We start from the raw sequence: 27,229 nt of genomic DNA on the forward strand, positions 1-27,229 counted from the left end.
TCCCATTAGACAGGAATTGTGTTACCGGCAGGATCACCAGATGAAAGTAAAGGGAAAAAGAAAGAAAAGCAATGCAGCCACCACATTTAGGAACTGTTGTGGTTGGACTTAAGTTAAATGTACCAATGTTTAACGGTTATCTAATAAAACACAAAAGACTATAGGAAGTTTCTGATGTCTTTAATTGCATGAGATCCTCTGAAAAAAATGACATAATTGCACTTATTTAGCAGACATGAACTTGCAGATGATCCACTGTGTGACAATAAAAGAAAAACAATTACACAATCCTTTATATACATTTCTTTTGCAGCTCTGTAAAAGTAAGCTATATATTCAGATTAATATTTAAAAAATTCAAAACATTAACTGCGGTTAATAGAAAGTGGATGTGTTTTTAACTGTATATGGTGCCTGCTTAAAGTAAACCAGGCCTAGGCCTGCTTGGGGCAAAGTACTAGGTTGACTTTACAGCAGGGAGGGTAAGGGGCCTATATTTACCTTCAACTTGCTCCACAGCTGCCCTGTTAGTCTGCCAGAGAAAAACCCGGCACTTCCAGGTCCAGGGCTTATGTGATTCTCTCCTCCGTCACACAACAGTGCCTGCATGGCAAATTGCATGGCCTAGGCATTGTTGCATGGAGGGTCTCTTTAGTCCTACATATACTACAGTGCTAGTTTGCAACTTACAAAGCAAATTGGGGGGGGGCAGAAGCAGATGAATATTATACCACAGCAACCCATGAAAAGTAAGCAAGTGGTCCTTATCAACCCTGTATTATACCCTGAAATGTATATTTCCAGTCTACTTTAAAGAGATCCTCTCGCCAACCTACACAATTTCAGGTAAAAGCATAGGAAAATCAAAGTATTCTAAATGCTTACTTGCAGTGTTTTTTCTATTTCCATAAATTTTATTTACTTGCAATGTGTGCTTGAACTTGTAGAAAATTTGACTACTCAAGTAAAAGTCAATTCACTTGCACAGCTACTTCCCTCCCTGAACATCATAGCCATTTCCTCTTCTGGGAGACATTAAATACTCTCTGTGCTGGACCTGATCCTCCACCCTTCCCTTCACCCTCCCTACATAACCTTTTATGAAGCTATGAGGAGACAAGGAGGGGGTTACCAGAGAGTGTCATTTGAGTGACAGCTCTATGTCTGCCGAAGCTGATGACATCGCATCCAAGATGGCAGTGTCCAGCAGCAGTCTAAGGCTCTGGGGTCAGGTTTAGTTGGTTTCTAACAGCTTAGAAACACCTGCTGTGCATTTATATTACAGGGCTGGAAGACTGCCAAGATCTGATCGCCATAAAAAAATAGCTGAGATTTCAGAGTCTGTTGTGAGATTTGAAGGCATATGATGTCTCCAAGACGTAGTTCACCATTTGCAAAAGCTTAATAAGTACACCCACAATAATGCAATAAAATATGTGCATTTTTTAAAAACTTTTGCATAGAAGCCTGAAGAGCATTACAACCATGATCAGTGTGCTATGGGTATAAATCATAGGCTCCTGCATTGTTTATGTCCTAGGCCCTAGTCAATATGGAGGTATGGACCTTTTCTTATGGGGCTAGAATAAATAAATACTTGACTACACTCGCAGTAACAATTGCAGCATATGTAACTTGTGCCAGTGTGATCTCTGAGCCTCCGTGCCTTTTGCAGATGGGACTTGTAGTTTTTCCATTTACAATGGATCTGTGAATGGATTACATGGCTGTACAGGTGGAGGGCGGGGGGTTGGTTGGGGGGCAGAGATTGGGGAATGTGACCATTCTTTATGCTACACTCTAAATATGGGTGCAAAATGAACCATGATCCCAAAGGTGGACTAAACCTTTAATATTCTTTTATTGCTTGTTCAGAATATGTAAATGTTGTAGCGATCATAGGCACAGGTTCACTTAAACAGTTTTTTTTCACTGTAAATAATAGTGACGGGCCCAAGCACAAAAACTGAACAATGCCCATTTATTAACTAACGAAAAAAAAATCTTTTAAAACCTAATATTAAAATGAGCTTTTTTTTTAGTGAGAAAAAAGTATGTGAAATTTTCAAAATGTTATTATTATTTTATCTTTATAAACTTTATAGAGTTGGTCATTTATTGGTATTTATTAATCCATGTGGCTGCAGGACCCCAGATTATTAGTTGTTTTTTTTCTTCTAGATGTGGCCCCATCATTTGATTTGTTATCTCAAGTATTTATGGATAATGACATACAGTACTCGGCTGCCCCAGTGAGGTCAAGATGATTTCATACTCAGCTGTGTATGCCTACTGTAACCCTGGTATATTCTGAGCCCACACTTCTATTTCAATACATCCATTCATAAAATCAGCTGTCCTCATGGAACTCCAATGAAGCTCATAAATAAAAAAGTTCTTGATGAGGCAAGCACATATGCCTTGTTTAATAGAACAGTAGTAAACACAGTTATTATGATCAGAAATGATACAGTGACATTTCTAGCAACTTTGGTTATGAGATATTTATCACATTAAAAATAATTACAATAGTTAGTTCCATTGTGTATCAAGACACACTGTCATTTAATATCTTAACAACAAGGACATTTTATTGTGGTAATATAATACCCTGTGACGTTTGCTCTTCCATAGTACCACACTCTTTGTTCAGGAACTGGCAAGCAGAACCAAGTTTACGCCATGTCCTCTCTTTAAGTACTTGCGAGAGAATTACAATGAATAACTATTGTCAAAGCTTAAAGCTGAACTCCGGGAATGAGACAAACTCTACCCTTGCAGTTGGCCTCTCCCTACACACTGCAAGGGTTAAATGCTCATCTAGCTTAGGGGTGCATGGTGTATTACTTACCCTATCACTGGCTCTGGCAGGCTGCAGGGTCATTAGCAGGTTTTGGGCATTGAGCAATCCTCTCCGTCATCACGTGCAGTTCAGGGCTATTCATTTGAATTTGTACATCAGGAGGGGAGCATGTAACCGTAGCCAGAAGCTGCTTAGAGGGGAAGCTGCGGCTGATCATTTGTATAGGTTGAGGAAGCCTATCATATCCAGGAGTAAGATAAGTAATACACTAGATATGTGCAGTTTGTTCTGTTCCTAATCTAAATTCGGATGAAATTTTCGTTACTCAGAGATTCAGATGTATCCAAATATCTGGAATACAATAGTAAGGGGTTTAAATGAATCCGAAATAACAAAATTAAATTTAGTCTAAAATAAACAAATAATCCGAATTCGAAACAAATTCAAAAACAAATTTTAAATGTAAACATATTGCTGACTATTGCTGGTTTCCTTCAAAGTCTGTGTGCACTAGTGATAGAATACAGTCATCTTCTGAAATTTTCATTTCGAAAAGCATAGAATCGAATAAAATAGAATAGAAAATAAAAGAATAGAATAGAAAATAAAAGAATAGAATAGAAAATAAAAGAAAATAATTGAATAGAAAGGAATAGAATTGAATAGAAAGAATATAAAAGAAAACAATAGAACAGAATTTAAAAAATAGAACAGAATAAAAAGAAAAATACAGTCATTTTACAAAAGTTGATTTTTGAAATTCAAATTTCGAATAGAATAAAATAGAAAGAATATAGCGGTCTTCCAAAATTTGAATTTCAAAAAGAATAGAATAAAACAGAATAGAAAAAACAGAAAGTAATAGAATATGAAAGTAGATAATATAATATAAAATAAAATAATAGAACAGAATGGAATTAAATATAGAATAGAAAATAAAAAATAGATATGAATAGAAAAGAAAAGAAGAGACTCAAATAGATAAAAAAAAATAGATTAGAATAGAATATAGCCATCTTCCGAAATTTGAAAAGAATAGAATAGAAAATAAAGGAATTAAATAAAAGAATGGAATAGAAAAGAATAGAATAGAAAAAAAAAAGAATAGAATAAAATAAAAATATAGCCATCTTCTGTAATTTGAATCTCAAATAGACTAGAACCAGCTTGTCATCACAATGAATTTGGGTCAATTTGAAAAATGATAATCCAGTCGAAAATTAATAAACAAAATGAATTTCTTTACATTTGTAATGAAACCAAATTAGTAACTCAATGAAACAAATTTATTCTTTCTGCACGTGTCTAGAATATACCTTATCCATGCACCCCAAGAATAAACAAATAATTCACCCTATCAGTGTGGGGTGGGTGTGGGGATTCACTCCAAAGGTAGATTTTGCCTCATTACTGGAGTCCAGCTGTAAATTACAATGCTAAAACATTACAGAGTCTTGTTCAAATATTACATAAGCCCTGTACCTGTGAGAAGCAACATTGTTTACCAGAAGGTATCACCAAGACAAACTGTACTCTTAGGATAAAGGCTACGTATTTCAACGTGGGCTATAGGTGCTCTTGGGTCAAGGGCGGGGGTAAAACATAACACAAATTCATAGTGAGAGAAAACAGAAACCAATGTAAAGTATTCAGAGCACAGTAATTGGACACCATTCCTAATCTGTAAAATAATATATACATATATATATATATTTATGTTCATGTAATAATGCCCTGTTTAGGATTGGAATAAATACTGTCTGGACAAGTAGATTTAATGTCCATTTGTAACATATAAAAAGGTAGACTTGACAGCTGTATACTGTATATGTACAGACATGCAGCGACTTGTTTGCATTTATACATTTCAGAAGTCAGACAACAATCCTACATAGTTGAGGAGCTTGTTATACAGTATGTTTGGGTTAAGCATAGCTAAATGTTAGAGCAGAGGTAAAATCTTAGGTTTGTTCACATTTATAACTTTTTTTTAAAGTTTCCCACCTAGCACATCATACAGCTAAAGGAAAAGCTCTGGCACCTCCTGACTTTTGTGGCACATGCCCACTGACCTGAAGGACCCTAGAATAGTGTTTCTTGGTCCATTTACTAAACAGTTCATGTACTAATTTGTTCAATCATAAAGCAAGAAGAGAAGTCATACATTCTTACAACAGAGGCACAACATGGAAGACGTTTCACAGTTTTGTCTTGTTACATAGTAAAGACCCACAAATGAAATTTAAGGCATGTTGTGGACAAGTATTGCTCTATGATGAGACTCATGATGAATTTCTGAGAATTTAACATGAATTGCACTGATCACAATAAATAAAAAGTGTCCTTTATTTCATTTCAGTTTTGTAACCCTTCTGATCCAGGGGGTGAACCTGCTTACCTTTGTGTACACTCCAGGATAGCCCTTTCGTCCGCACCCATAACCCCAGGATGTTATCCCTACAATAACCCAATGTCCATTTGAGTTTTGGCACATGAGTGGGCCTCCACTGTCCCCCTGGCAGCTGTCTACTCGATTCTCTTCAGATAGATCTCCAGCACAAACCATACGATTTGTAAATTTTCCCTTGTAGCGCAAAACACAGGACTCCTTGGGAAGTATTGGAATAGCACCTTGAAGAAGTGTCTTGGAGTAGGATGTTCCTGTGGTAATAAAATGACAAATCTGGTTAGGCTGACAAGATATAAAAGAATCAAGTAATTTAGGCAACATTTGTAAAATGCAAAATGAAATGTGAATGTGAAACTTATACGTTGTCTAGAGTTAAAGGTTGAGACAGTCCTGGGCTCTTTGATTGGAAACTTTTGATTTGAAAAATTTGATTGGAAATTTTGGGTCTACTCCTGCTGTATTCTTCAAAAAATAAAATAGAGGCTATAGTAAGTATTCAGAGATCTTACCAACTGTGTCCTTAGGGTATCATAAACCAAATCAAATGGTATCAAATGGATTGTCTCACTTGCATGTACCAAAAACTGCAAAAAAATGTTTTGGGTAGCATGACCCTTTCATAAAGTTTTTTTTTTGTGCAAAATATCCTGTATCTTATGTGCTGTATCTGAAAAATAAAATTTTTAACAAGGACTGTAGGCTATTTCTCTATGCACCATTTCAAACAGCACTAGAAATCAGCAGCTCTTGTAGGTGCTGATGGGGTTTAGCTTTGGAACGGCCAGCTGTCAAGTGACAGCTGGTATCCAGGCTTGGGCTTCCGATCCTGCTACAGACCATGCCAAAAAAGTACTCTGTAATAATGGTTGTGAGCACAATGCAAAACATTGCTTCTGCATTGTGGTAAAAGAGCCACTGATGTGATGTCACAGCATTTCCTGTGTATCCAGACAATACAGTACAGTGATACTTAGATTCACGAATGCTTCTTTTCACAAACAACTCGGTTCGCAAACAGAAGAGTTCACAAAAATTTGCTTTTGTTCGCAAACTCCGCTTTGGTTGACAACACGAGCTGCGGCCATCTTCCCTGCTCTGACAGGTGGTCCTCACTTCCTGTAGGCGAGATGGCGGTCACAGACAGACACTGAAAGTGTACTGTGAAGACACTTACAGTACTGAGAAGCTTTTTGGTGTGCTTTTTAGCACATACTGTACAGGACATCCAGTATGGCTTAAAAAAGAAAATTCAGAGCAAGCATGGTCGCAAGAAGAAAGTGAAGAGCGGTAATGAAGGTGACAAGAATGTGCAGAGCAAGCATGTTGTTGAAAAGAAAGTGCAGAGTGGTAATGAAGGTGACCAGAACGTGCAGAGCGGTAATGAAGGTGACCAGAACGTGCAGAGTGGTAATGAAGGTGACCAGAACATGCAGAGCTGTAATGGTGACCAGAATATGCAGAGAGGTAATCAAGGTGACCAGAACGTGCAGAGCGGTAATGAAGGTGACCAGAATGTGCAGAGTGGTAATGAAGGTGACCAGAATGTGCAGAGCGGTAATGAAGGTGACCAGAACGTGCAGAGTGGTAATGAAGGTGACCAGAACATGCAGAGCTGTAATGGTGACCAGAATATGCAGAGAGGTAATCAAGGTGACCAGAACGTGCAGAGCGGTAATGAAGGTGACCAGAATGTGCAGAGTGGTAATGAAGGTGACCAGAATGTGCAAAGCAAGCATGTTGTTAAAAAGAGAGTGCAGAGTGGTAATGAAGGTGACCAGAACGTGCAGAGCGGTAATGAAGGTGACCAGAATATGCAGAGAGGTAATCAAGGTGTCCAGAATGTGCAGAGCAGTAATGAAGGTGACCAGAATATGCAGAGCAATAATGAAGGTGACCAGAATATGCAGAGAGGTAATGAAGGTGACCAGAATGTGCAGAGAGGTAATCAAGGTGATAAGAATGTGCAGAGCAAGCATGTTGTTAAAAAGAGAGTGCAGAGTGGTAATGAAGGTGACCAGAAGCACCACCCCAACATAACTGTAATGAACAGTGTTGAATCTGATGAATATTAATGTGGTCTCTCATTTCCAGAGGGTTATGCAGTGCAGGAAAAGACAAGTGCCGATTTTTCACCAAAACTGAGCCTGCAGCTAAGAGACAAAGAAGAGAGGAAACCCCTGAAGGAGATCTCCCCAATGTCCTTATGGAGGGGGACTCTCCCTCCGAACAATAACTGCCTCCCATTAGCCTTCCTGTTTCATGCAAGAAGTCGTCTCAAGCAAGGTTAGTGTTCTCTCTCTTCATACTGTACTGTAATTTGTTTCATATTTTTGTGGTTCAAAAAAAACCAAAAAAAGTTCAGAACGCATTAACCTTATTTACATTGAACCTTATTGGAAAATTTGATTTGGTTGGCGACCACATTTGTAGGGGTCAGAATGGATTAACCTGATTTAAATCGAACCCTATGGGAAAATTTGCTTCAGTTCGCGACCAATTCGGTTCGTGACCAGAGTCGTGGAATGAATTAAGTTAATTACTGTATAGATGAAGCAGGTTTGTCTTTTCTCCCCTTGAAACAATAGATTCACTGTTCTAGTGATCTATCGTGGTCTGATTGCAATCCTATTATAGTAAGTAGACAGGTGCCACAGGTAGCCTCAGCAAGAAGTAATGTTGTCACCCTCCTGATTATGCCGTGTGTTAGAGGTGAGTGAACCGCAAAAATGGCCTGAAAATATCATTTCAACTGTGCGTTGTTGATTGGAGTTCTGCTTTGACATTATGACACCTGTGATGATTTACCTGTGTCCCCCCATCCAGAGATAAAGCATGGCTTCTGGTAAGATGCCTTCTCCTTCCTCTCTGGCAGACAGATGGGCAGCACATGGTCACTGAAGGCAAGACACTGGTGTTCCTTCCCCTGAACTCTCACCAATGCAATATCATTGTCATTGCTGCCAGAATGATACTTCTTGTGTACGGCAATCCTCTGTACAGGAAGTTCTCTTTCAAAGTCATCCTCTACACCAGTATGGTAATCGCCTACTCTGAGAGAATATCGGTGTGGCTTCTCTCCAAACCTGAGGGATTCACAAAGAAATCATAAACCCATAACAGAATACACATATACCATCATTGAATATACCTGATAAAGTTAGCATGGAGTCATTCTAGAAAGTGTTCTATGATCTTAATGCAGGAGTCCATCTTTAGTAAGGCCTGGTTTCCAATAGTATCACAGCTTCCTTGGGTGGAAGATATCATTGCTCCCAATCATATGTGTTCAAACCTGCAGGTAGCCTTTTAGTCAGTATATATTGCATATATCTTGTGGGCTATCAGAAGGTACCATTGTCATGAATGGGCAAAGTAACAGCGGGGGGAGAGATTTACCAAAACTGGTGCACTCAGAATCAGCTACAGCTGTACATGGTAGCCAATCAGCTTCTAACTTCAGCTTGTTCAATTAGGCTTTGGAAATAAAACCTGGACACTGATTGGTTCTTTGCAGAGCTGCACCAGATTTTGCACTCTCCGGCCTTAGTAAATAACCCCCAGTGTTTCTTTAAAGTGGTTGTAAATCCAAAAAATATAAATTTAGATCATCACATTACCATAATCTGCACAGCAGGAAAATGCATACACCGCCAGTCTGCCTGGAAAAGGACCTGACACTCTTTTCCTCTCTGTCCCTCATTGAACAAAACCATCACAGGCCATAAAATGGTGTCGCCACGCTCCTTCTCCTTTGATTGACAGCCTACATAATACTTCTCATGCACTAGCGTAAGAAGTGTCCATGCCTCTTGTGCATTCATGCACAGATCTCTCTCTGGCTCCCCCTCTTCCTCCTGGTGCACCTGGATTGGCAGCTCTGTCCCTCAGCATTAGGGGATGATGTCAGGTGGTGCAGATCCAAGTGTCTAATTGGAAAGGACTCGTCAGGGGACGTGGGCAGCACTCCCGCAGTGCGCACCACTATGCCGGGGATCAGCACGGGGATGAGGGTGTGTAGAGCGGGGAGGGGATTCTGGTGACATCACTACTATGCACCCACAGAAAGGAACAACTTCGGAGGGCTTCATCTCAAAAATGGAGTGACCAAGGGCGGACTGACAACTCATGGGGCCCCCGGGCAGTAGGGGATCATGGGGCCCCTGTGTCCTCACCCACACTCAAAAAAGCATATGAAAGGTACTAGGGGCATCTCATGGGGCCCCCTACTGACCCTGGGCCCTCAGGCAGTGCCCGAGTACCCGAACAGTCAGTCCGCCCCTGGGAGTGACAGACAAATTTTACAAAGAGGTGATCAGACACAGAGCACGCAAAGGTATTTATGGATGACAGTATTCAGCATTTGACCAACACTGGGTTTACAAGCACTTTAAATGTGTGTTTATGGAGCATATTTACAAATGTATCTGGCTTCAGCTGTTCACTGAATAAAATGGTTACATTTTAATTGATGTAAAATGAACTCCAGATAGACATAAAACACCAAAAGATGCCGTTATATATTCAATAAATATCATTATATGCAACTAGTGTTAGTATCCAATGCCCAACTTAAGGAAATCTGTAAATGTTGCATCTGCACTACAAAGGTTAACTACTTGTTTAGTTCAAGGGAGAGCAAAAACACTTTTGCTTACTCGATCCTCTCCTCCCTTGATAGACAGCACTTCCCCATGCTCCCATGGTGGACTGTCCCTCAGTGTCCTCACTTCCAGTCCAGGGCTATAGACCCAGCATCTGTCTCAATAACATCTGGACCTTAGGCCAGTGGAGCATGGGGAGCCCCACTGCAAGGGAAATTTTCAAGATTCCTGAAGTTCAAATTTAAATTTGTCCTTATACCAGCGTCCTGTAATCCCCTGCAAAGAAGGCCTGATTTTAGGAAAGAATGTGCCAGGATAGAGCCAATCTGACAGTGCTACAGTGCACAATGCTGTCAGTCTAATATATTGAACTTGCCTATCAGCGTATTTCTACTCCTTCACTGCCAAATCAGCAAGCTGTGAGTGTTGTGTCTTGTGATCTAGATCATTCTAGATAGTATAGCCAGATCGTCCAAAAGATATAAATATGTATATACACATACACACATATACACACACATACTAAACATTTTTAATAAAGTACTTGTTCTACTGGGCATCATTACTATTGGTGACAGTCAACTGCACTGAGCTCTCTGCTCATCTTCCAACTTTTTATCCAATAAATTACTGAACTTCTAACTACAAAAACAACCTTTGGTTCATTAAAATACAAGGCTACCACAAGCCTAAATCAAACCCAGATTGGATAGCTAAAGGTTGTTGCATTGGCAAAAAAAAAAAGATATGTCCTTTGTTGCTGCTGTGAGCTATTCTGCTATACTGTATATCACAAGATCCTGTACATTCTGCACTAGGGCCTCTTTGCTATACTACCTATGGAGAGGATGCTAATAAACATTAGTGCTTCGCTCCATAAACACTGGAAAGTAAAAGATACTAGCAAAATTAAACAACAAAAGAAAGGGATGGATAAATTCATATGTATTTCAGTATATTTACATATTTTTACATATTCAAGTGTATAAGACTTCCGACTTTTACGAGGAGCACTCGGCAAGCTGATACACAGCTCTGAAACATAACATAAAATATGCATTATGCTTTTCCATTTGATCACTCAAATCCTTCTAAAACTGTGTTAATTTTTCAACTATGGGGAATGAAATTATCCGCAGACATAAACAAGGATGGACAGGTGTGTTTGGAGGCCAATTTTGAAAGTCTTCATAGAGAGGAAACCTCAAAGAACAAAGGGAACAAAACCAAAAATCTAATGGTGGTTTCCCAGCAGGCACTTGTGGTTTTCCTGTGGTTGAGGACTAGAGGGTATGTTAAGTAATTTAGGAAGTATTTCAGATAACTGGCAATCCTGCCGTTTAACATTCTAACATAGGTCACTCATAAAGTAACCATTTGGCAGGGTGCTTTGCCTTTGTAATAGACGTTAAAGTATGTGTTGTAAGTCTGCGGCTCTCCTTCCTTCTACTAACCTCTTAAAGCAGTGAGCAGCTGTTAAGGCCCAGCAACTGCTGATGAGTGTTGCTCCACATAGTAAACGAGTTTCTGTATGAAATCCCTTAAGCCTCAGAGAAGCTTGCCATGGCCAAATCCCCCTATAAGAAGAAATCACAACACAAATATTAAATAACTCTGCTGCCCTTTTTTAAGAATTCTAAGAATTTTTATATAGGAAGTTTTGTCTCCTTACCATAAAAACTTATGTTGCCTCCATATTACCTATTTAATAAAAACAATGTGCGAAGCAACCAATCATGAAGACTAGACAGAACTTTTAGCAATATGCACATTTTGACTTTACTGTAAGTCAGAGGTCAACAGCTAAGCCCTCACCTCCACCTTTAACCACTTTCACTGGCCACTGTGATATACAAAGAGCAGTGATAAATGACTACCAGAGGAAGGACAGCCTGGCTTCACTGTGCAAGAGGCAAGATAGTGATACTCAATGGGGGAGTAGCAGTTTTTGTATACAAATTATGCACTAGCAAGTTAATTATAGGCTTATACTTGGCAGAGGCTTAAACATTGGCAAAGGAAACTGTTACTTTACATCTGTTGGTACACTTAGATTTTTTGCTTCTGAGCTGCTAGAATCCAGTCCATAAATGGAGAGAAGACATACTCAACACGTGTCAAGACAATAAAAAATAAGTATGCAATGACCAAAGCTAAATTTATAATTCTTTTGGGCAATAATAAAAGAATTCTTTATTTATAATCCTGTAATACAAAATATGTTGAGAAGTGTCATGTTTTTAATTAAAATTATACTCCATCGACACATCTTCATTTTGCCTGCATCTTACCGTCTTCCTCTCATTTTACCATGTTTGGTGCTAATCCAGAACTATTTTGTGTTCTGGGCAGAAGTGCTTTAACACTAACATGTACTGGTTTTATACACAGTCGCTTTGGCAGTAGACAGAGATTTTAAGAGGAGTGGGAGAACGCTATTTCCTCGCCCTGAAACAAATAATATAATCAGACATACCTGACTGACTTGGTTCCACCAACAATTCTTTTCTTTCGTCGAGTCACAAGACTAATACCACATAGGGCAAATTTTGCGTCTAAGTGATAAAAAGAAATTTGATGAAATTACTCCTCATCCCTTTCCTGTGTTTATCCTACCTAAAATTAAACATTTTTAGCATTCTTAGCCTTCAGGTCCCTTTCACACTGGCCAATTTGATTTGCTCACCAGGAGAGCAATCCACTGGTCCCCTGTTGATCAGAGCAGAGCAGAGCAGGCAGGTTACAGGTCCATTACCACTCAGTTTATGCAGAGTGGACAAGGACCATGCCCACTCTGCTCCATGGGCGGCCGGGTGTAAATGGACCATCTGTCCATTTACACCCGACTACCTTCTATCCGATCCACCTATACAGAGGAGACCAAATCCCCTTGCATTTAATTTTAGTGGACTGAATCAGATCGGAGGTAGCTGGGTGTAAACAGACACAAGTCTGTTTACTCCCACTGGTCCATAGGGATACATGGACCGTCCAATCAGGTCTGCCTGAAAAACTGAATGGTCATGTGAAGGGGACCTATAACAGTCCAGTTTTGACTACCATACACAAGTGATCTCTGGTGTGATAATCATAATGTTTCATTCTTAAAAAGTTCCAACATTTAAAAAAAAATTGTCCTATATCAAAATATGTATGGACTTTATGTATAATAAGCTCACACAGCATGTTAATACAAAGTAAACTATCCCAAATCTGTCTATGTAGAACGTGTGCACATTTTTTTCAGATGATGTAACATTTTCTTGAGTTATGTTGCTAGGACTTCAATGACTAAAATGATACAGTATAAGCTGGTGCCATGATCACTGTTCCAGGTTTCCTGTTTCAAGGTGACTCCAATCTCTTGCAGTGTCCTATGGAGTCACTTTTGTATGTAGGTACTAGAGCTGTGTCTTCCTACACTGTTTTTTATCAATAAAAACACACCGCCTAGAAAGGCAAGGCACTCCCCTGCTCCCCCCCCCCTCATCTTCTTCCTCCCTTCTCCAAGCACTGTCCATAGTTAACTCCTGTGAAGACCAACAGTTCAGGGAAGCAGCACTCAGGAAACAAAAGCCAGTAACATTGAAAGTTGTAAACTGCAAGTGCTTGGGTAAGAATTTTTTAACCATTCTACAGTTGAGAAAATATGGTACTTTCCAAAAGAAAAACAAATGCAAGAGTATACAGTTTTTACAGAATGATTGCACAAATATATTAAAAGGAAGACACATTTAGGTGTTAATAATTCCTCGGTTTGCTAGAAATTACATCATACATCTTAGTGTTTCTGTGTTCCGGACAAGGGTTTGCATGTGGCCTCTTGGTATTGTAATGTGTATGAAATTTTATGTTATTGAGCAGAACATAACAGACTGGGGTTAGTTAGAAGAAAAAAAGTCCCATATGAGCAAAAAAGGAGAAAAAAGAAAGGGGTGGGGGAAGGGTTAGCGAGGCAGAGAGGGGAGAGCTAATGAAGAGAAAAAAAAGGCATGAGGTAGAATGCCCTGTCTTATCCTTGCCTAAGGGCCAGTCAGCTAATATGTGTTTCCTGTGGATATCTGGTCAAGTTCCAGTAATAATCTCAGATTGTGCTGTGACATGATATCGGTATTCCAGCGTGAAATGGAAGCCATTCCAATGGAACCAAGTGGAGCAAAATTTGTCTTCCCTGCAATTCAGGGAGGCAGCAAGATACTCCATATGGTTGATATAATTAGCTACCAAAAACCACAGGCCTATACGGGGGGGTTCAGTACTCTTCAGTGGTAGGCATGATCTCACTGCATGGGTGGGGTGAATAAGTAGGGGTTTTTGTAGTGGAGTCATGTGAAGGAGGAGGGCCGTGGGATTGTCCCTGAGTTATATTCCCATTAACTGCGTGATTAGTCTTTGGATGTCTCCTCAAAATGGATGCAGAAGTGGGCATTCTCAGAAAAATATGTAATAGTGCTCCCCTAGAGCAGTTACATCTCCAGCAATAAGAGGAGACTAAGCAATACATTTTATTTAGAAGAGTGCAGATTCTACCACCTGGTCAGGATTTTATATCTAGTTTCCTGGACTCTGTTAGAGATTGATAATTTGTGAGTGAAGAATAAAATATGATCTCTTTCTTCCTGAGAAAATGTGTGACCCAGATTCCTTTCCATTTCAAAAGAAAAGGGGGTGTGAAATCTTCACCTGGACTAATAAGGCAGCCATACATTAAAGACAGAGTGTGTCCTTGAGAAATGGCATTACTGGCATTAATTTCTCTATTCGGAGGAGTACGCTGCTCTGCTGGTGTAGCTCACAGAACTGTCTTGCCCTGAGATCTGGCAATGCTAATCTGTGGGAGTTGGAGGGGGGATGGTTATGAATAGGCTTCCCCTCTTCTGTGCCTCTTCCCCCCCCCCCCCTTTTTTTTTTCTTCTTCTTTTCCTGACTGCTGTTTATAGGAGGAAAAAAACAGTGCAGCCCGGGGTGCAGAGACTTATTCTACTCTGAAACACCAGAAATATTCAGAGGGGTGTCTTTTGTCTCTCTGGAGTTGGACCTGTGTGCCCATCTCCTTTGGGTGGATACTGGGTATTGAATGACACTGTTTATTGTGTATATTGTTGTTCATATGTATGAGTCTTTGGAGATGTATATTATATTGTTCATCTCTTTTGTCTCTGTACTGCTACCATGTGCTGTTAAAAATAAAGAATTAATTAAAAAAAAGACAGGGTGTGGTGCAGAGGATGTAGATCTATTGGGTAAGAATACTAACGGTTTATTGTGAAATGTTTATTTTTTTTTGCATTCGTGATGGAAGTAATGACATTTTGGACCCCTTAGCAACATAAGTCTGGTTTTAATAAAAATGTATAAATTCTGCACAATTTTGTAGATAAATACACAAAAGAAAACTAAGCTGTTTTATGAATATCTGTATGATTTTAGCAAAAATTGATAAAGAATAAAATACAAAGCTAACCTAAACTCTAAAGAGTATTACAGGGAGCCAACAACCTCTATTACCAAATACATCCATATAAAAAAAGTAATACACCACTGCTGATGAAGTCTGTCATATGACAAAACGCATCAAGTGGGGTTAAGTGGTGTGATGTCATCACGCAAGCTAAACATGTATGGACATAACTGAATGGTAATACCTGCCTGTGCAGTTTAATAAAGGTCCAAGCCATAGTGATGTGACACTCTTGTTTGTAAGTTTGATTGCATTTTTCTTAGCTTTGAAAATAAAAAATGTGAATTGCTGAGATCCTGCATTTGGGAAAGATGTGGGACAAGCAAAGAAGCTGTTTCTGGAGGAGTAAAGAGGATCTTACTCTAGGGAAGCAGGGGCGGACTGACCATTTGGAAACTCAGGCACTGCCTGAGGGCCCGGGGTAAGTAGGGGGCCCCATGAGATGCCCTTGGTACCTTTTTCATAGGCTTTTTTGAGTTTGGGCAAGGACACAGGGGCCCCATGATCCCCTATTGCCCGGGGGCCCCATGAGTTGTCAGTCTGTCCCTGGGTGGAAGTATTGGTGCTCTATAAAGTATAAAAGAAACCGCTATTTATAAAGATCTCTTTATTAGCACTAAGACTCTGTAGCACGTTTTTTTCCCATATTTTACTGATATATTATGGGAATTAGAGGTTTGTGTTTGAACTAAGCACATATTGTATTACGTTTTTGCATGGATAAATTTGATAATTTGATTTATATGGATACATTTGAGAATAGAGGTTAATAGTTAACTATAATACATTTTAGGGTTTAGGTTAGCATAGCATACTGTATATTTAATTATCAATGTCTGGTTAAACTGTTCGCTTTTGTGACCAGAAAGCTTTATTTGGCTTCACCAGACTACTAAGTGACATATCGGACTGGATGTCACTCCACTTCCTCAAACTCAACCTTTCCAAAACTGAGCTCTTAGTATTCCCTCCAGCCCGTGCCCCCTCCCCTGACTTCTCCATCAAGATCAACAACACTATCATTAGTCCCACCCCTCACGCCAGGGTACTAGGTGTAATCCTAGACTCCAATCTGTCCTTTCAGCCCCAGGTCCAATCGCTGACAAACGCATGTAGACTTCACGATATCTCCAAGATACGACCGTTCCTAACCTCAGAAACCACTAAGCAACTCATTCACTCCCTTATTATATCACGCCTTGACTACTGTAACTCCCTCCACACTGGCCTACCTCATCGCAGGCTATCCCCACTACAGTCCATCATGAATGCTGCTGCTAGACTCATTCAACTTACTAACCGCTCTGTATCTGCCACCCCTCTCTGCCAATCCCTCCACTGGCTTCCCATTGCCCAACGGATAAAATTCAAAACACTAACACTAACGTATAAAGCCGTTCATAACACTGCCTCCAATTACATCACCGATCTTGTCTCTAAATACCACCCAAACCGTACTCTCCGTTCCTTGCAAGACCTCCTACTCTCTAGCTCCCTTGTCTCCTCCTCCCATGCTCATCTCCAGGATTTCTCAAGGGCTTCACCCATGCTCTGGAACTCCCTACCCCAATCTATCAGGCTATCGCCTACTCTGATAACCTTTAGGCGCACTCTGAAAACCCATCTCTTCAGGAAAGCCTACCCCGTCCCCAGCTAAATACTGGAATCCTCTACTCTTCCTACCACTCCATCCCCCACAGCTAATTACCTTTTGTACCACTATCCCCTCCCTCCTAGATTGTAAGCTCCAAGGAGCAGGGCCCTCTAATCCCTCTTGTATTGAACTGTATTGTTGCTGTATTGTCTCCCTCCATAATGTAAAGCGCTGAGCAAACTGTCGGCGCTATATAAGTCCTGTATAATAATAATAATATTAATTTGGAATCGAGCAAATTACCATGGCTGTCCTCTAAACTGCCTGACATCCACATTTGTCCTGTAGGCAGTATGGCTGCAGTGGATGTCACTAATATACAGTTCAAGAGATTCCTTTTCCACCTAAGCTACAACAGAAGTGGCAGCAGAAGGCACATTGAATCTCATTTGTGTTGGAGATGTTAGAACTGCCTCTATTAACTCATTTGTTGATCAAGTGGAGCAATTGATTAAAATACCTTTAAATGAATAATGTCTCAATCGAATGTGCGTACTTAAGTGTAAACCTGTGCAAGGCCGTGCTTGCCTGCATGGGATGTACGGTTGTTCCTTGCACCCCTGTGCAGGCAGTCCCATTCATCTTTATTGGGATGCAGCAGATTGAAGATATAGCCACGGCTCCCAATTTGACATCCATATGGGTGTGTGTGGGATCATAAATGGGACTGCTTGCATGCAAATGCACAGAACACCTGTGCATCCCATATGGGCAAACATTTCCCTCACAGGGGTGTACGCTTATGTACATCTGTGTGAATGAGGCCTAATGCAATTTAAGACTTAACATTATAAATCTGTTAATACCTAACATATTAGAAAACAAGCACTGGGACTTTTTCTGGGATTAATAGATGAGTTGTGCCAGGTTGTATTATTAGGACTTGTTTAACATTTCATGTGCAATACTCACTGAGCTCTTCTCACGACTCAAAGACTTGAAGGCTCATATTGTGTCGTATTAGCACCAATAAGCGCTCTGATGTTGCTACCACTAGATAATATGTGGCCTATTTATAAACAATGTTGGACAAATGTGACAACATTCACCCATCCTTGACAAATTTGTTTAATAAGATGATTTCCTATGATTGTCAGCTTCATCTAGTGGCCATAATGCATTACATAGTAGGTTGTACTAAACTAAAGGTCAACACAGACAGCTCATATTGTAGACATTTTGATATATGAGGCCCAGTGTTGATAAGCATTGTCAATTCTTCTTTATTATGCTGAATCTTCTACATTGAAACTTCTCAAACTAGGTGACCTTTATTACATGATACTCTAACTAAAGAACACCTCAACTCTTCCTGTCCTTGCTCAAATCAGATCAGTTCTAGGAATTTATGCCTGTTGCAGCTCTAATCAGCGGAATGTATGACGCTTGGCCTATGGATCTCAGTAGTGTAATGAAAGATTCTGTACCCTTCAGTCCAATGGCTTTCTTCTCTGCATAATTACATATAACACCAGCATCTTCACTGTGCCAGCAGTTGTGGATTCCACTGTCCTGCTTCCTGCATTCTGCCAGTGTGGTTTCTGTGCCATTGCAGTCTACGTTATCCAGGTGAATTGGACCTTGTCCTTCACCAAAGTAAGCCATTGTCCTGGCTTTGGCAGGACCCCTAAATATAAAAGAAAATAATTTTGCTTAGATCGGTTTGCTCTGTCTACTTCATGCTGTACCATGTTTGCAAGAACAAGACCATACTGTATTAAATAGCTAAAACAAACAGATGCCATCTGTGTCTTCCAATTATAGAGAGGCAACAGTAAGAAGCAATCCAACAAGTGGGGCTGCTCTATAGCAAGCCTCAGATGTTCCACATAGAGGGAGTGATGTAGGCAAATTGTGAAAGCACTCTGTTTAATGCTAAAGGTTAATCTCGTTGGCGCAGATGTGTGAATTACTTTTTCTATGTAAGTTTTTTAAGTTGTTTTTAAATTTCACTCTTGTCACTTGCGGAGCTCATGTCATGGTATTTTTGCTGTAGATTAGCCAATAGTACTGAATTGGAGTTGGATGGGATTATAACCCTTTAATAAAATGGTCAAGTCATTTTATTCACAGGTACCAAACAAAAGAATCCAGGGAACATCCCATGCCAACAACCATTTTGCATGACAGAACGCTATCACAGGACATAGTTCTGGTATATTTAAAGGGAACTGTACAATAAGAAACCAGAAATGCAGGCGTAAAGGTTTGTCAGGCACCATGGTGGTCATATGCTTTATAGAAGAAATACAGGGGTCAATTTACTAAAGGCAAAATAATCTGTTCACTTTGCAAGGGAAGTTTCCCCAGAGCTTTTTTTTTTTTAAATATAATTTTTACTCATTTTCAACATAAGTAAACAAAATTAATGGACATCTCAAGTCCACTAAAAGAAATAAATTAAGAAAATAGGCATTCTTATATCATAAAAGCAGTAAACTGAACAATGTTACTTCAGCACTTATGCATATGTCGTCATATTTTCACTTAGTTACAAAGAAATAGGATCTCAAACCTTAAACGATGAATAATGACCCAGTAATGAGAGATATCCCTTTCAAAGGAAAAACTAAATTGAAATTAAAAAAAACGAGAGAAAAAAAAAAGAAAATAAATAGATAATTAGGAGATAAAAAGAACATAAAGAAGACAAAAAGAAATATAAACATGGAATGCAGTCAAGTTTTCTTTTCAAATTCTCATAGATATTACATCCTGATTCCTGAAAGTCAAGTATTAATTTTTTTTTTTAATTTTCAAGCCTATATCAGGGATACAAAGAGATAAAGCTAAATAGAACATCCAATGCTTACTTTGCATAAATTAAAACGGAAATTGATTTAACCCTTTGAGGACCGTAAGATTTTGGAACGCCAAAAGAATCAATTTTTTTGTTTTTAAAGTTCGTACACTTCAGTTGCTGTAACTAAGCCATTTCATGAAATAATTGGCAAAAAGCTAGATCCATTTGTTGTTTGTTGATAAGAACTAATATTTTGACTCAAACCAAAAAAAAAAGAATTTTAAGTTCTTAATTAGATGATACACGCAATTAAAAACATGGGACAAATACGTCCCTTGGTCCTCAACTTCAATCTACCCAGAGAATTTGGATACATTTGTTGTATGGTACTTGAATAGCAGAATGTAGATATGAGCAACGTAATTTCAGAATCTGATAATGTGTGTTCAAAGATTGCCATCTCTTGAAAAAAACGAGCTGTGGAACCATAAAATTGAGGAACAGTGTCTAGTTTCTCAATATACATTAGGGCTTTGAGATCTTTTTTTAACCATAGATAACTTGGGAGGTGTAGCCACTGTCCAAGATGTCAATATCCCCAGAGCTTAGTGATAAAAATTCACTTTGCAAAGAATACCCAACCAAAAGAAAGGAAAATAAAAACCAGTATGTTTGTTTGCACTTGTTTGGATGATGACAGTCAGCAGAGCTTTACCACATTTACTAAGCTGATGGAAACTTCTTTTGCAAGGTGAACAGCTTATTTATCTTTGCTAAATCAGCCCATAGTGTCAATGGGATATGTATACATCTCTGTGTGTATTTTAAGGATCATTGAATATAGATTTGTTATTTTATTATTGTTCATGCCATTTTGACAGACGAACCTTTACACCTACATTTCTAGTTTCTTGTTATTATGAATAGACAGTCTTTAGAAGCAATATGTTTTCTGATTTCTTAGTAAATCATTTGTTGCATCCCCAAACTCCCATGAGTGATCTATTTCCATATATTTGTTATTTACTGTACAATAAGATCATAATGTTTGAGGTCAGCTTTGGATGTGGCTTATGTGAACTTCCATCTGACATGTAAAACTGTCTCTGTTTATCAATGCAGATTGTAGACACATATATGCTGTGCATCTCAGCACAGTTTTGCTTTTTTGGCATTGGGAGGAATGATGTGTCTGCACAGATGTTTCAAATGCCCTCATGAGAACTCATGTCAGATGGTTTAGGTTTTAAATGCCAGTAAAGTAATACATTTTCTTTTTCTTCCAGACAATATATGTTCCTATACACACTTGGCATTATGCTCCTTGTCATTGTCAGACAAAACCACTAGATGACTTTGCCAAAACTGTTACATTACACCAGTATTAAACAAGCTGAGGAAAGGTAAAATAAAAGTAATCTGATGTCATTAAATAAAATTCTATTACAGATTTTGTTAAATAAACAGAACTAATATTTAAAATTAAAATCCAGCATTTTTTGAATTAGGGAAAGGTTGTTTTATTGATGTCAGTGTCTCATTTAGGAACATTTTTGCCTTGTGCCTTGATGACTACTATAGCAAGGCTGTAAAATGAACTTCCTATCTTTGAAATAGAAAACTTCTGCTTTTCCTTACTCTACAGCATCATAGTTCCTGAAGGGTATGGGTTTCCCCCTAAATGGTTCATAGCAAGCCAATCACCTGTGGCCAAGCTGCCGGCAGACCACCACCGCATCCTTGTCTGTCCAGCCATCGTCACACACACTGCCCCACTCTCCATTGAGGAATATCTCCACTCTGCCTTCTTTGGTGCTCTCCCCATCCATCAAACGAATTGGAGGCCCTAAAACCATGAATAATATTAATTTACTACGTGTCTTAAATGAAGCTATTGGACATTAGACAGACAAAGAAAATAGGTGGATAATAAATACAGGAATGATAGATAGATAGATAGATAGATAGATAGATAGATAGATAGATAGATAGATAGATAGATAGATAGATAGTATACAATTGTGTTTTGGCATGTTGACCATTATAAAAAAAAAAAACATTTGGAAGCTATGCAAAGAAATTCAACAAAAATGTAAGTTGGAATAAAGGTCTGATATGTGAAAGTAGCAATTCAACAAGTACAGAGTTTGATGAATTAGTCCCTGTACAAAGGCACAGAAAGTAGACGCCCTTGCTTAAATAGATTTGATGTCCATTTTATCCAAAATAATGAAACTTTGATCTCTCTGCAAAGAATAAGTTATGAAGAATACTACCTGTTGGTAATATTTCAAAGATGTCATTGGTGTCATTGGAGCACTGCACTCCCACATCCTCAGAGTGAGAGCAGTCATGCTGGCCCCAGCTACTACGTGTACAGTCCACTAGAGTGCGCTCTTTGCCTGTGCAAGACACATCATCCAGAAGAATCAGTCCTTCTCCAGCTCCATACTTCAACTTTGATGCCAAGTTAGAAGGACCACTGCAAGGCAAATAACCGATTGAAAAAACAAAATTACATTGACAGGCGTGCAAGAATTATTATTATTCTCTTTCCCATTCTTCAGTAAACTTATTAATATGATTATACATGATTCATTCGGTCATTCAGTTTGTGCATTATTTATATATATATATATATATATATATATACACAGTGGGGATCGAAAGTTTGGGCACCCCAGCTAAAAATTTGTATTAATGTGCATAAAGAAGCCAAAAAAAGATGGAAAAAAATCTCCAAAAGGCATCAAATTACAGATTAGACATTCTTATAATATGTCAACAAAAGTTAGATTTCATTTCCATTATTTACACTTTCAAAATAACAGAAAACAAAAAAATGGCGTCTGCAAAAGTTTGGGCACCCTGCAGAATTTATAGCATGCACTGCCTGCCCCCTTTGCAAAGCTGAGATCTGCCAGTGTCATGGATTGTTCTCAATCATCGTCTGGGAAGACCAGGTTATGTCAATCCCAAAGGTTTTAAATGCCCAGACTCATCTGACCTTGCCCCAACAATCAGCACCATGGGTTCTTCTAAGCAGTTGTCTAGAAAACTGAAACTGAAACTAGTTGACGCTCACAAAGCTGGAAAAGGCTATAAGAAGATAGCAAAGCGTTTTCAGATGTCAATATCCTCTGTTCGGAATGTAATTAAGAAATGGCAGTCATCAGGAACAGTGGAAGTTAAAGCAAGATCTGGAAGACCAAGAAAAATATCAGACAGAACAGCTCGCAGGATTGTGAGAAAAACAATTCAAAACCCACGTTTGACTGCACGATCCCTCCAGAAAGATCTGGCAGACACTGGAGTTGTGGTACACTATTCCACTATAAAGAGATACTTGTACAAATATGGTCTTCATGGAAGAGTCATCAGAAGAAAACCTCTTCTACGTCCTCACCACAAAAATCATCGTTTGAACTTTGCAAATGAACATATAGACAAGCCTGATGCATTTTGGAAACAAGTTCTGTGGACCGATGAGGTTAAAATTGAACTTTTTGGCCGGAATGAGCAAAGGTACGTTTGGAGAAGAAGGGGCACAGAATTTAATGAAAAGAACCTCTGTCCAACTGTTAAGCATGGGGTTGGATCAATCATGCTTTGGGGTTGTGTTGCAGCCAGTGGCACAGGCAACATCTCACGAGTAGAAGGAAAAATGGATTCAATAAAATTTCAGCAAATTTTGGATGGTAACTTGATGCCATCTGTGAAAAAGCTGAAGTTAAAGACAGGATGGCTTGTACAAATGGATAATGATCCTAAACACACCTCGAAATCCACGGGGGATTACATCAAGAGGCGTAAACTGAAGGTTTTGCCATGGCCTTCACAATCTGCTGACCTCAACATAATTGAAAATCTATGGATAGACCTTAAAAAAGCAGTGCGTGACAGACAGCCCAGAAAGAAGACTTTTGTAAGGAAGAATGGGCAAAGATACCTCAAACAAGAATTGAAAGACTCTTGCTGGCTACAAAAAGTGTTTACAAGCTGTGATACTTGCCAAAGGGGGCAGTACAAGTTATTAACTCTGCAGGGTGCCCAAACTTTTGCAGACGCAATTTTTTTGTTTTCTGTTATTTTGAAAGTGTAAATGATGGAAATAAAATCTAACTTTTGTTGACATATTATAAGAATGTCTAATCTGTAATTTGATGCCTTTTGGAGATTTTTCCATCTTTCCTTGGCTTCTTTATGCACATTAATACAAATTTTTAGCTGGGGTGCCCAAACTTCCGATCCCCACTGTATATATATATATATATATATATATATACACACACACACATATACACACACACACACAAAAAGTACAAAAAGTATTTGCCTCCCCCCCATTAAATAGTTCAGATCACCAAACAAAAATGTAATAAGATACCCCGAGTAAATAAAAAATCCAGTTTTTAAACTATGATTTAATTTATTAAGGGAAAAAAGCTGTTCAAACCAGCCTGGCCCTGTGTGAAGAAGTAACCCCCCCCCCTTGCTAAATCATGAATGAACAGTGATTAACCACAATGTTTGGAAAACGGAGTTAAATTTCACTTGCCACACTCAGGCCTGATTACTGTCAGACCTGTTGAATCAAAAAATCACTTAAATAGAAGCTGTCTGACAAAGTGAAGCACACTAAAAGATCTCAAAAAGCAACACATCAATCTAAAGAAGTTCAAGAACAGATGGGAAACAAATTAAATTATATGTATCAGACTGGAAAGGGTTATAAAACCATTTCTGAGGCCAGAGAACCACGGTGAGAGCCATTATCCACAAATGCAGAAAACTTGGAGCAGTGGTGAACCTTCCCAGGAGTGGCCGGCTTACCAAAATTACTCCAAGAGCACAACAACGACTCATCCAGGAGGTAAAAAAAGAACAAAACATCTAAAGAACTGCAGGCCTCACTTGCCTCAGTTAAGATCAGTGTTCATGATTCAACAATAAGAAAGAATCTAGGCAAAAATGGCATCCATGGGAGAGTTCAAGGCATAAACCAATTCTGACCAAAAAAGAACACAAAGGCTCGTCTCACATTTGCCAAAGGACATCTTGGTTATCCCCAATACTTTTGGGCAAGTATTCTGTGGACTGATGAGACAAAGTTGAACTTTTTGGAAGGTGCGCGTCCCATTACATCTGTCGTAAAACTAACACAGCATGTCATAAAAAGAACATCATACCAACTGTCAAACATGATGGTGGTAGTGTGATGGTCTGGGGCTACTTTGCAGCTTCTGGACCTGGACGAATTGCCATAATTGATGGAACCATGAATTCTGCACTCTACTGGAAAATTCTGAAGGAGAATGTCTGGCCATCAGTTTGTGACCTCAGGCTAAAACGCACTGGGGTTATACAGCAGACTAGTGATCTGAAACACACCAGCATGTCCACCTCTGAATGGCTCATAAAAAACAAAATTAAGGTTTCGGAGTGCCTAGTCAAAGTTGAGACTTAAATCTGATTGAGATGCTGTGGCATGACCTTAAACAGGCTGTTCATGCTCAAAAACCCTCTAATGTGGCTGAATTAAAAATTTCTGCAATGAAGAGTGACCCAAAATTCCTCAACAGAAATGTGAAAGACTCATTGCCAGTTATTGCAAATGCTTGATTGCAGTTGTTGCTGCCAAGGGTGGCACATCCAGTTATTAGGTTTAGGGGGCAATTTTTATACATAGGGCCAGGCAGGTTTGGACAGCTTTTTTTTCTTAATAAATTAAATAATCATTTAAAAACTGCATTTTGTATTTACTTGGGTTATCTTTGTGTAATATTACAATTTGTTTGATGATCTGAATCATTTAGGTGTGACAAATATGCAAAAAAAACAAAAACATCAGGAAGGGGCAAATACTTTCTCTTAGCACTGTGTGTGTACACACACACATACTGTATATACACACACATACATACTGTATACACACATACATACTGTATACACACACACACACATACTGTATACACACACATACATACTGTATACACACACATACATACTGTATATACACACACACGTACACACGTGTACCTATACCTATTGCACATATATATTATATATATTAGAATACTGTATATATATTAGTAAAGTTTTGAACACAACTCTTTTATGATACAACTGTATTATTGATGACATGTAATAAATACCTGTAACCAAGCTGCCTGCAGACCACCTGGGCATTAAGTTCAGTCCATCCATCATCACAAACTGTACCCCATTCTCCCTTGTAAAATATTTCCAGCCTTCCTTCACCAGCCTCCTTCCCTCCAGTCAATTTTAGTGCACCATCTGAATTAAATATACAGCTACATAAATATACATAATAACAAAGACATATGTTCATTATTGGATCATTTACATGCATATCAAACAGCTCACACAATGTATGATATATTCTAACGAGATAATCAATGTTATTCACTTAATCTGTCAGTCATAAAGTTATGGCTGATCAGTGTAGATCTGTGCCATTATTGTGAATGACAAAGTGTTTACTCTTTGCAGTTCCATTGCCTCATTTTTCAGCACAGATCTCATTAAAACGGAGCTCCAGTCTCCTGTAAAAAAAATAAAAATAAAGGTCAACAGCTACAAAAACTGTAGCTGCTGACATTGAAAAACATCCACTCACCTATCCCAGAATCCAGTGGTGTCCTCATCCCAGCCGGGTTCACTGTCCATCCTCTGTCCCCGGCATCTTAAGTGTGGGCACCCTGCGGTGACAGCTTGCGGCTTCATAGCTGGGTGGCCACTGCGCATGCACGAGCAGTGTTGCGCATTGTGAATGGTCCTGCAGTCATCTGGGACCTGTTACGTGTCTCAGAAGACTGCTGGGCGGGGCGGGATGGAGAACTTCGGCTTCTGATTGCCTAGGTGGTCAGAGTGAAAGTGGAAGCAGGTACCTGTCAAATTCAGGTACCTGCTCCCCAAAAATGCCAATCCTTAATGGGGAGTGGGGGACAAGTTGTAAAAGCAGAACTTCCCCTTTTGACTGGAGGTCCGCTTTAACAATGTGTGCAGTTTCCATAGGTCCAAAAAATATCAATCAAGTTATTTTATGTTATAAAAAACATTTTGTATGGGAATGTGCATGCTGTGAGAGATTCACAATCTCATTTTATTTCTATTTTTATTTTCTATTAACATTTTATTTTCCATATTATTTTGCATGACTATCTGGCATAGCAGCTCACAAGATTCTGCACTTTATTCCAAAGCTCCAAGCTGTTCTTTATTTGGGCAGACTGTACCTCTTTTGAAACCAAATCTCTTTGTCCCTCTTTCCTCCTCAGTTGTTCATCTTTTTGTTTGGATGTACATAATGTACTATTCAGCTAGCAAAAGTGTTATACTACAGTAAACCTTTCATCCAGCCTCTCTATTACTGCATTATTATTGCATTGTTTTTGTGTTTTTTGTTTTTTTAACTCAGTATACAGTAAAATAAGGGTGAACAAAAGCTCACCCCATACAAATAATTTTTGTATATTAATTTTTTATGGTCAGAATAAATGAGGGCCCTGACTGGCCATAGGGCACATCGGAAAT

At 38.9% G+C, this 27,229-nt stretch overlaps 1 protein-coding gene across 2 annotated transcripts in view; it reads right to left on the reverse strand.

Annotated features, from left to right (window-relative positions):
* Positions 1-164: 164 nt before the first annotated feature.
* The window catches only part of LOC149460050 (neurotrypsin-like), a 59,380-nt gene continuing 32,315 nt past the window's right edge, over positions 165-27,229 (reverse strand). For both annotated transcript variants that reach the window (XM_089680187.1, XM_089680186.1), the window contains 8 exons: positions 25,828-25,969; positions 21,949-22,154; positions 21,377-21,518; positions 18,357-18,556; positions 12,291-12,369; positions 11,269-11,391; positions 8,019-8,296; positions 165-5,464 (listed from right to left, as the gene is read on the reverse strand). In XM_089680187.1, the coding sequence (XP_089536313.1) occupies positions 5,154-5,464; positions 8,019-8,296; positions 11,269-11,391; positions 12,291-12,369; positions 18,357-18,556; positions 21,377-21,518; positions 21,949-22,154; positions 25,828-25,969 (1,481 nt within the window). In that variant the 3' untranslated portion in view covers positions 165-5,153. The remainder of the gene's footprint in view (positions 5,465-8,018; positions 8,297-11,268; positions 11,392-12,290; positions 12,370-18,356; positions 18,557-21,376; positions 21,519-21,948; positions 22,155-25,827; positions 25,970-27,229) is intronic.

Source organism: Staurois parvus, unplaced genomic scaffold (assembly GCF_062004578.1).
Source record: "Staurois parvus isolate SC_StPar_1 unplaced genomic scaffold, SC_StPar_1.0 ptg000236l, whole genome shotgun sequence".
Classification (NCBI taxonomy): Eukaryota; Metazoa; Chordata; class Amphibia; order Anura; family Ranidae; genus Staurois; species Staurois parvus.